Below are 11,493 nucleotides of genomic sequence, written 5' to 3' on the forward strand. Positions count from 1 at the left end.
CCCCTCCCGCGCGCCGCCCCGGCAGGCAGTGTGACGGGCACCTAAGGACCCCGCGACCGGGGCCTCGAAGGACCCCAGGAGCCGTCCACCCGCACTTCCGGCCGCTGGCTCTTCGTGCCGCCGGCGAAATCATGTTCGTCCCCTCCGGGGACTCGGTCCCCGACCTCGCGGGGTGCACCCTCCTAATGGTGAGCCGGGGCAGGGGGCGGGCGTCAGAGCGGCCCCCGGACGCGCGCGAGTCTGCGGGGCCGGGTCCTGGTGGCTGAGAGCGGAAGGTGCGGGGACGTGACCTTGCGCTCAGCTGGTGCCGTGCGGGCCACTCGCTGTACCTTTCTTCCTGGAAAATCGTTTCTTAGCTAGCTCTGTACCGTGCTTAAGCTTGGGAGTGATTGTCATTACTCAGGAAACTGCAGACGGGCTGGTAAAGACTTGCCGACAGCACGCGGTTCTATCGCGGTTCATTCATTGTCTCAGTGAGCGGTGTGCTGTGTCAGACTATAACAGTTAAGACCAGGTTCTTGTCCTCAAGGAGTTCGCAGTCTAGTTGGGAACACACATAAGTAAAGTTAGAATGTTGAAAAGGGTACAGAAAGACCCTGGGATTTATTGGGAAGGGGAGGGATACAAAGACCTGTTAAGAAAAGCTTTGTATGTGGAATTAAAAAAAAAAAAACCAAAAACAATATAGAACAGATTGGATGAAATAGGTGAAAGGGGTCAAAAGTACAAACTTCTAGTAAAAAATAAGTCCTAGAATGTAATTTGAAACGTAAGGACTGTAGTTAACATTGTGTTGTATGTTTGAAAGTTGTTAACAGGGTAGATCTTAAAAAGTTCTCATCACAAGAAAAAATAATTTTATGACTGAGTGGTGATGAATGTTAAGTAGACCTACTGACGTAATCATATTGCAATGTGTACAGATGTGGAATCACAATGTTGTGCACCTGAAACTAACATCTATGTCAACTATGTATCAATTTTTAAAAGGACGATGGTAATCGAAAAGTCACTTTATGACAATTTTTATCATAAGGCAAGAAATGTCAGTGGGGACTTCCCTCCTGGTCCAGTAACTAGTACTCTGCGCTTCCACTACAAGGGACATGGGTTTGATCCCTTGTCAAGGAACTAAGGTCCTACTTGTGGTGCAGCTCAAAGCAAAAAAGAAGTGTCAGTGAATGATATAGTGTACTGAGGAAGAAAATTTGACTTCATATAAAAGTGTCTCCCTGAAAAATATTCGTTAATCACAAAAGGGAAAAAGTATTTTTGCAGGAGATACCTGGCAGAAAGAAAACATCATATAGAAAATAATGTCCACAGGTTACTAGCCAGTACCCTTGAGGGTGAAGAGGGAAGCCATATTGGATTGAAGAAATGGGAGAAGACATGGAGATGTGTATGTTTGTGCTTTTGTTCCTGAATTCAGAGATAAAGTTCCTGCTTGTGTCTTAGTGGACGGACTGTAAGAAATTTGGGCTCTGGAGGGACACTGAGAAGTGACAGCATGTGAAAAGGGAGTTTTTTAGAAGGAAAGATTTTATTTTTTTATTTTTTTTTTAAATATATATATATATTTTATTTATTTATTTGACTTCATGAGGTCTTAGTTACAGCACATGGGATCTTGTTCCCTGACCAGGGTTTGAACCCGGGCCCCCTGCATTGGAAGCACAGAGTCCTAGCCACTGAACCACCAGGGAAGTCCCCAGAAGGAAAGATTTTAGAGGGTGTGAATATGCTGATGGAAAGAATCCAGTAGTGAGGAAGAAACGAGCAATACCTGAGAGTGAGGGTCTAACCAAAGTAGCAGAATCTTCAAAAAAGGGAAAGGGAATTAAAGGAGGTAACCAGGGGATTGGTATGTGAGGGCACAAAGTGGGAGGCTGCTCTGAGGGACCCATTGAGGCCAAAAACGAGCAATTGCTGAAAGAGTGCAGAGGAGGAGGTATAGTGAAGAGAAACTCTGGAGACAGGATCAATGAAAATTAGTCCTCTGCTGCTGTGGCTGCTGAGGGGAAGGGAAGCAGGTCCCTGGTTTAGGTAACTGGGTGAGTGATTGTTGCTCTAACAGTAAAAAAAAATTGGGCAGATGGGTAGATGCTTTGTTTTGTACCTGCTGGTTTTGACAAAACTGTGTGGAGATAGCTATTTGGCTGTGGAGTTCAGGTGAGTGTTTGGGGTGTAGGTAGAGATGTGGTAGTTGGCTGTTTGAAGTCATGGAGAGAGAGTGTGTGTGTGTGAGAGAGAGAGAAAGCGAGCGAGCGAGTGTGTGTGTGTGTGTGTGTGTGTGCGCGCAGCATGAAAAGAAGCTCCCTCCAACCTTTAGGCACAAATGAAGCAAACAGAAAGAAGACCCAGGAACTTTGTTGTTCACACCTCACAGCCTCTGCACCTGCTTGCCCACTGCCTGACCTCATCATTTCCCAAGTCTTGGTGTGACTGTCTCCCTTACCTCTTTCAGGGCTGTAGTTACTGGTCACCTGAAGTGACTGTTTCCTTGACCAACCCTTTTGAACTTGCAGTCACCCACAAACACACACACACCCTTACTGACTTAAATGTTTTCTATAGTACTTACCACTATGTATTTTACTATCTATTTTGTTTGCACAGCAAACCACCCCCTCACTAGATGGAAACTCCACAAGGGCAGGAACTCTGATCCATTTGTTTATTTTGCATCCTCAGTGCCCGGAACAGGGGTTGACACATAGCAGGTATTCAGTAAATATGCAGTCAGTAGTCTCCAGGTGGAGCTAATGAAAGGCTCAGAACCCAGGTGTGATGCACCTGAACATTGGTGTCTAGTACCTGTGCTGTGACTGTTGTCTTCTGTCTAAACTTCTTAAAGTGCTGCTGATTTGGATAACTTAATGAACTTTTTTTTTTTTTTTACTGTTTCAGCCAGCAGTATCTGTTGGAAATGTTGGCCAGCTTGCAATAGATCTGATTATTTCCACACTGAATATGCATAAGATTGGTTACTTCTATACTGACTGTCTTGTGCCAATGGTTGGAAACAATCCATATGCAACTGCAGAAGAGAATTCAGCGGAGCTCAGTATAAATGCTGAAGGTGTGTTATATCCTTCCATGAGGCAGAGTTGTGTCAAGTCGCAGCCAGATTCTCCCTGGGTGTCCGTTGGCACCTGGAGTGGCTCTTTAGAATCTACAGTGGTGCCCTCCCCTCCTGCACACACCCTGGATTACAGCCCCCTTGAGAGATATGCCTGTATTTGTACCCTTGGATAGAATGATTTTTAACACGGGGTTTCCCCGTTATCCTCAGTTTTACTTGCTGTCCTCCTGGCACATGTAAGCATTGCTAACACTGGGTTCAGGCCTATGTGTTTAATGTGCAGCGTCCCACGCAGGCTGAAGTCATCTGTTACACAGTGGTAGCATTCACCATAATGCACACTGACCCGGCTCAGAGAGGAGAGTCACTTGACTGCAGGAGGCCTAGGCCCTTCCCACACCACCCATCTCCACAGTTCCCTGCTGGGCTGTCAGTTGGGGTTAGGGCTCACCGGAGAAGGCAATGGCACCCCACTCCAGTACTCTTGCCTGGAAAATCCCATAGACAGAGGAGCCTGGTGGGCTGCAGTCCATGGGGTTGCTGAGAGTCGGACACGACTGAGCGGCTTCACTTTCACTTTTCACTTTCCTGCACTGGAGAAGGAAATGGCAACCCACTCCAGTGTTCTTGCCTCGAGAATCCCAGGGATGGGGGAGCCTGGTGGGCTGCTGTCTGTGGGGTCGCACAGAGTCAGACACGACTGAAGCGACTTAGCAGCAGCAGCAGCAGGGCTCACAGCGTACAGACCAACCACGGTGTTCCTCTGGCCTCTGTATTTTCTGAAACTGGACTTAGGATTAAAGGCTTGATTATTTAGAAGCTAAATATTTTATACCAGAATACGTGAAAGGTGATGTTACATCACATGAGAAAGGCGCTGGGAAACAGGATCTTACCAACAAACAAGATGTGCATGAAACTCTGGTGGAGGGCAGGAGTGCTGCTCTGTGCTGCAGAAGTGAGGTGTCATGGACCCAACTCAGCCTGCCCACTTCCCTGGTTCCTGAGCTTCCAGCTCCAGCCCACTTTGTCCCAAACATGCCTGGTGGTCAGCACCCTTGCTGATGGGACAGTATCAGAAACCAAACCTGGTCTTGAAAATGGGGTCATTTGTTATCAGAGGAATCCTCTAGGTTTACAATCAAAGAAAAATAGTTTTTGATAATTTTCTTACAGTTAAATTTCAGCAATGAATCTATTCCATAGAATAAAGCCCATGGGTGAATTCTGAGGTACTTTTAAAGTGTTTTAGCTAAATGATGTAGTGCATATGTTCTGTGTTTTAATTGGCAAAAATCTTTTGGGACTTCCCTGGTGGTCCAGTGGTTAAAAATCCACCTTCCAATTCAGGGAGCACAGATATCAATCCCTGTTTGGGGAGCTTAAGATCCCACATGCAGTGGGGCAATTAGGCCTATGTGTTGCAACTAAGACCAGATGCAGCCAAATAAATATATTTTTTAAATATTTAGATACAGAATTTTTCCTAGTTCAGTTTTGTTATTAATTTCTCATGTATGACTCCTTAATTTTAACTATCATGTGATTTCATTCTCTTATATTTGCAGTGTATGCATTGCCTTCAAAGAAACTAGTGGCTCTTCAGTTAAGATCCATTTTTATTAAGGTTAGTATATTGCTTTTGTCTTAGTTTATTAAAGTACAGTATAATGAGAAAATACTGACTCATTATTAAGATTCAAAAATCATTTTCTTTCTTTATACAGTTAAGCAGTCTGAGTTTATAGAGAAATACTCATAAAATTTCAGAGTTGTCACTATTATTTCCTGAATATATTGGGACATATAGCTTGGGTCCTATATATTCCTGATTCAGGTACCATGGGTGAAAAAATTTAAGCATATGAATATTACAGGTTTATTCTATTTGCATTACATTTCAAACCGTGGCATCTGCATAAAAATTACATATATCTGAATATACACTCTTGAATCCAGCTTCTCTCCCCTTCCGCTGTCACCACTCTGGTCCAGCCCCTGTCCTCTCTCATCCCCCTAATTCTGCTTCTGCACCACCCACCCCACAGGCTCTTCCACTCCAGGTCCTGGAAACCTCAGTCAGATCCTCTAGTAGCTTCCTGTCTCCAAGCAAGTTCATAGCCCTCACCACTGTCTGGCAGGAATGTGTCCACACTGACCTGGCAGCCAATAGACACCTGGAGCTATTTAAATTTTGTTTCATCCATTAAAAGTAGAGTGAAAGGTCCACATCCCAGGTCAATCACCTGTTCACCTCTTGCCACACCTGGTTGATCCTCTGTGTGCAGGTGCACACAGTTTCCTTCTGCCAAACAGTCCAAAGCAGGCAGGTGCCAGCATCACATAGCACATGTCTTACAGGAAGGAGAGTCTCCTTCACAACTACAGCACACCACACACCTAGAAGATCAGCATTAGAGAATACTCAGATTTCCCCAGCTGCTCCCCACACACCCATCAGTTCTGGATCCAGGCAAGGTTCGAATATTGCCTCAGCTGTCAGACCTTTTTAGCTGGTGTTCAGCATGGAGCTGACTTCCTCCTGTGATTCACAGCACCAGCTGTGCTGAGGGACCCAGACAGGCATTTCGCCTTCTGGCTTACCTAACTGTTGCCCCCATCAGATTTGGGGCAGAAATTTATAGTTATTGTTCCTTATCTCTCACCTTCAGTGCAAGGACAATAAGTGGATCTCAAACTAACTATAAGTTTAGCATACATAAACTGTTAATAGTATCATCACAAAGACTGATGAAATACTATGTAGACTACTCTTGTTACAATCCGAGATCTAACTTTGTATTTTCATTGTACTCTTTCCATGGTATACAAAGTATAAATCAAAGTCATTCTGTGAAAAACTGCTTTCCTGGGTGAAATGCAGCGGCTGCGCCAAAGTGGTGGTTCTTTCTAGCAGCCACTCGTATCACCGTAATGACCTCCAGCTGCGCAGGTAGGTCTGTGTCTCTGGACAAGTATTTTTGTTAAGATGTGTACAGTTATTAGGATGATTTCTTTACTGAAAGGTTAAAACAAAATTTTAACGCCATCCTTTCCTTTTCTCCCTGGAATTTAGAAAGAAGGAGGTGAAGATTGTAGGGAGATAGGGGGAGTGGCGTTGGGGGCCTTTGGTGTTCCCAGGGCTGCAGCACTGGGGTCTAGGGTGGCAGTGGGGTGCTTCTGGGGCTGCACTCTCCTGTGTGTGTCATGAGCCCACAGCACCTCAGGGCTCAGCTGATGGAGGGAAAGGAGAAGGGGTACCTGAAGTTTATCAGTTGACTGTCTTTCGAAGACTGGATTAGTGTTTCTGTTTATTTCCATGTATTTAACCACTTGTATTTGTAGAACTCCAGCTGCCTTTAAGTACAATTTCCAGGCATGTCAGATTGAATCCTTAATAGAAGATAAAGTATTCAAGAGTTAGAAATCCATACTATTTATTGCATTGTCATTTGCACACCTGTAAAATCATGATGAAGAAATATCAGCGAAGAGTAACCTCTCAAAACTAGTTAATTTCTGAGACTGTCACGATAGACAACATTTCTGAGGCCCTTGTATGAGGCCTCATGGGGCGTGGCCATGGGGTCTTCATGCTGGCCTTGCCTTCGGTTGTTTTCCTGTCCCCAACACAGTCTCCTAAGTATGTGAGTAGCAAGCCAGAGCAATCACTTTACGTTACTCTTCCATAAACTGTCAGAACTTGTATTTTGCCTTGTGCAACAAAATATATGGAAAACAAGATAATTTTTGCTGAAAGAACTCTTATTTGTCTTAATGTTCATATTGTGAGTGTTTAGTTAATGATATGACTGTTTCTTTCCAGTACCCCCTTCAGGTACCTTCTTACACCTTCCATGCAAAAAAGTGTTCAGAATAAAATACAGAGCCTCAACTGGGAAGAAATGGAAAAAACCCCATGCATTCCTGAAATAGACGATTCTGAGTTTTGTGTCCGTGTCCCTGGAGGAGGGATCACAAAGATGCTCTATGACGAAGGGTGAGTGTGTCTGCCTGTGTCTTTGTCCCCAAGGGTGAATGTGTCTGCCTGTGTCTTTGCTCCCCACATGATTTGAAAATGAAAGCAGGATACCTGGGAGTGTTTGGATTACTTGCTGAAACTCTGAAAATGCCCTCATTAAATAGGTGCTGAGTTACTTTCAAGGGAAAGACTGAAATATGGTTATAGAATTCGTTCCTGAGAAGCCATATTTAATGCTTTATTGTGTGTAGCATGTTAGGGGTCCTAACACTTATTCTCTGCAACCTCTATAGTCAGTTCTTTGTGTGGTGGTAGTGGTAAGATAGACATAGTATTAAATAAACCATTTTTAAGTGTAAAGTTAAGTGGCATTCACTACATTCACTGTGTTGTGTACCCATCAGCACCGTCCACCTTCAGAATTTTGCCATCATTCTAAATAGATCTGCACTCATTAAGTAATAACTCCTTTCTCATACCTGAAAGTGTATCTCTTATTAGAACCATCATTTCCTCCAACGTTTCTTTTTGCCTAGTGTGTCTCCTGTCTTTCCTGTCTGGCTTACACCCATAGTATATTATTTCACCTCCTCTCACACCACAGCCCTGAAGCCCTGGCTACCTAGTCGCTCCCACCTGCTCTGCAGACCACCAGCTTTGAACTGTTCTCTTGCTCTGTTCAGGCCACGTCACCTATGCCTACACTGCTGTCAGGTCATAGACTGCGGAGCTGAAACAACAAGAATGTGTTTGCTCACAGTTCAGGGGGCTGAACTGAGTTCAGAAGCTGACACGGCTGGAGAGGAGACGGCAGAGAACCAGAGGGGTGGCAACCGCGGAAGAGGTTTCTCTCAGCACTTTCTCTAGTGCCACTAGAGAGGCTGCCTGAGCCTCCCAGCCCTGAGTGCACAAGTGCAGGGTGAAACCACGAGGCCAGAGAGCAGTCCCTGGGCAGCTTTATGACTTTATTCACAAAGTTAGTGGCACCAGAGAAAGTGCTGAGAGAAACACACTCCTCATGGAACATTTGGAAAATGTAGAACTGTCCAAACAGTATTTAAAATACTCAGCTCTGTCACCCAGAAGTAACTACCATGACTAGTTTTTTGGTCTGCTTTCTTCCCTTTGTCTTTAAAATATAGTTGAAGTAAATACTTGCATCTGCAGGATACTGCAGCTGTAGAGTTTATGCTGTTTAAAGATATCTCTCACAAAACTGACGTTCTTTTGGTTTTCTCACACAAATCTTGCTGTGAGGCAGGAAGGTGCATGTGCCCAGGGAAAGTGTTACATGGCTCCTAGTTCTGTCCCCACATGTAGAAGGTGTGGCATCTCCTCGCATATGACCTGGCTGATCATCTCTGTATGAACACGGGCACAGTGGAACTGCCATCGGGAAGCAGGAAGAATACCTGATTGTTCTTTTCACTTGTTGCAGCTGTTCTAAAGAAATCCCAATTGCGATTCTGCTGAAGTTCGTTTCAGAGGGAGACAATATCCCAGATGCTCTGGGCCTGGTTGAATATCTTAATGAATGGCTTCAGATAATCAAACCACATGTAAGTTTTACTAAAGCTTAAGCGTGATTGCTCTGGTCAGGTAAAAAAAAAAACTTGCATTTTTACATACTATGTAAGTAGACCATGTAAGTGAAAGTTTTTATTAAATATAGACATCTTTGTATAAAATTTAGGTTGAACTTTTAAAAAGAAAGCAGCTAATCATTAAGACTGATTTTTTAAAAAAATGAAAATGTTAAGTACTTCATTGTATTCATTCTTAGTGTTGCATTAATTATAGCAACTTGTTTATAAGGATAAACAAGTCCTCTTCGGAATTCAGGATTTTTTTTTCTTTTTTAAGTAAAACGTACAGCTAGGGAGCAACACTGTAGCTATTGGACATGCATTATAATTTTAAAATACATTCTCTATCACAAAATAAGAGCATTACACAAGGGAAATCAGTTAGCCTTTAGGCATAACAGAAGTAAACGAAGACTGCTTTATATAGCAGGTGACTGTCTTTTTAATTCATGCCTTTTCACTGAACAAACATGCAAATCATGCAACACTGATTTTTTTTTTTCCTAACCCCTATTTCTTTTGAACTTGATTTTGCTCTGTGGACTCCATTCACACCCATTCTGGCATATCTTTATGATTTGGAATTTGAGGGAATTATCTTCAGCTGATATAAAGACAGACATTTATGACTTTGTTTTTTTCCTTACAATAAAAGCTAGAAGTGTCAAAACCAAAAGGAACAAACGAGAGAGTTTTGTAGTGTGTGTTAAAGGGAGAGGGAGAAGTAAAGCTGAAGGACTCAGATACTCTGTTCTTCACTTGCAGTGTGAGGACCCCACAGCATCTTCCCTGCCCTGGAAAATGCCGAGTTCCTGGAGGTTACTCTTTGGCAGTGGTCTTCCCCCTGCGCTCTTCTGATCTGTTTCAGTTTTATACCTTACTTCCCAAGACACACACTACCAGCACAACTGGTAAACAACTACATAAAAAGAATGTATTAGGAAATCTTTACTTTCCACAGAAAAATCTCCAGGAAAAATGGATTAACACAAGGTTGTTTTTACCATGTTTTCCATCATCTACAACAAATGTAAATTTTGTGCAATAAATTGTTTTCTAAGTAATTTTGTCTGAAATGTGTTCTTTTATGTATTTTTTTTACTCAGACTTCTATATTAGTTTCCTGTGTCTGCTGTAACAAATTACCATAAACTGGGTAACTTAAGACAAAATAAGTCTATTATCTTAAAATTGTGGACGTCAGAAGTTCAGGTCTCCCTGGGCCAGTAACAGTGCTGGCAGTACTGTGTTTCCTCTGGAGGGTCTTGGAGAGAATCATTTCCGACCCCTTTCCAGCTCCTAGAAGTTTCCGTGTTCTTTGGCTCATGGCTTCTTCTTCCATCCAGAATAATTGCCCCATCTCAAAGAATTTTAGTATGAAAAGGTTTTCATTTTTGCATGCCTAATACATATCAGTCCCTTTTTACCTGCTATTTTGTCACATTACCTCCATGCCTTGGCTTTCTAATCTGTAAAACAAGGGCTTATGTTAAGGGGCACACCCTACTCAGTTGTGTCTGACTCTTTTGCAACCCCACGTACTGTATAGCCTGCCAGTTTCCTCTGTCCATGGATTTCCCAGGCAAGAATACCGCAGTGAGTTGCCATTTCCTGCCATCCAGGGGATCTTCCAACCCAGGGATCAAACCCAAGTCTCTGAGGTTACTGCATTGCAGGCAGATTCTTTACCACTGAGCCACCAGGAAAGCCCCACCCTACTCCACAGCATTCAGTAAATGATTTATTTCTGATAAGTTACTCTGGGTTCTATAGTCTGATATGTTCCCTTTTTGGAAACTACTATAGGTTATGGTAGGGAAAGGATATTCCACACAAATGATAACTGAAAGAGCAGGGTGGCTACACTAATATCAGACAAAACAGACAAGTCAAAAACTCAACTAGAGAAAAGGACATTTTATAAGATAAAAGGTTCAATATACAAGGAAGATATAACAATTATTAATATATAGGCTCCTAACATCAGACCACCAAAATATACAAAGCAAACATTGGCAAAACTGAAGAGAGAAATAGACCATGACACATTCAATAACCCATTTTCAGTAATGGGTAGAACAACCAGATTACGAGACCGGTAAGGAATCAGGACTTGAAAACACTAGACCAATTGGACCTAACACATGCAGAACACTCCACACGACAGCACAGAACACATGTTCTCAAGTGTACATGGAACATTCTTCATGATAGATCACATGTTAGGCCACAAAAAAGAAAGGTAACAAACCACACTGAAATCATACCAAGTATCTTTTCTGACTAATATGGAATGAAACTCCCAATACTTTGGCCACCTGATGCAAAGAGCTGACTCATTTGAAAAGACCCTGATGCTGGGAAAGATTCAGGGCAGGAGGAGAAGGGGACGACAGAGGAGATGGTTGGATGGCATCACCAACTCCATGTACATGGGTTTGGGTGGACTCCAGGAGTTGGTGATGGACAGGGAGGCCTGACATGCTGCAGTTCATGGGGTCGCAAAAAGTTGGACACGACTGAGCAACTGAACTGAATACAAAAGAGCATAAGGAAAACTAAATATCATCCAAAATCTTTGCAGCCAAAATAAAAAACAGCCTTCTAGTGTGATTCAACCCAAATATTTTTTTCATTATGTATATAAATGTATAAATATTTTAAAGACATAGTGACATAGAATGTTGCATCGTTTTTATTTACTTGTGAAAGTGATGAATACACTTTCACTGTAAAAAATTTGAACAGGATTTCCCTGGAAGAACAGTGAATAAGAATCCACCTGCCAAAACAAAGGACAAGGGTTCAATCCCTACTCCGGGAAGATTCCACATAGAATG

At 42.9% G+C, this 11,493-nt stretch overlaps 1 protein-coding gene and 1 non-coding gene across 2 annotated transcripts; one reads left to right on the forward strand and one right to left on the reverse strand.

Annotated features, from left to right (window-relative positions):
• Positions 1–31: 31 nt before the first annotated feature.
• Positions 32–9,717, forward strand: PSMG2 (proteasome assembly chaperone 2). The gene is made up of 7 exons (XM_043889281.1): positions 32–188; positions 2,911–3,082; positions 4,654–4,712; positions 5,920–6,038; positions 6,912–7,085; positions 8,506–8,626; positions 9,419–9,717. Exons 1-7 carry the CDS (start codon positions 132–134, stop codon positions 9,509–9,511), a joined length of 795 nt encoding a protein of 264 aa, XP_043745216.1. The 5' UTR covers positions 32–131; the 3' UTR covers positions 9,512–9,717.
• On the reverse strand, positions 1,634–1,706 carry TRNAG-UCC. Its single transcript has one exon. It is a non-coding gene; the product is annotated as a tRNA-Gly (tRNA).
• Positions 9,718–11,493: the final 1,776 nt, after the last annotated feature.

The sequence above is a fragment of the Cervus elaphus genome, chromosome 27, assembly GCF_910594005.1.
Source record: "Cervus elaphus chromosome 27, mCerEla1.1, whole genome shotgun sequence".
In the NCBI taxonomy this organism is placed as follows: Eukaryota; Metazoa; Chordata; class Mammalia; order Artiodactyla; family Cervidae; genus Cervus; species Cervus elaphus.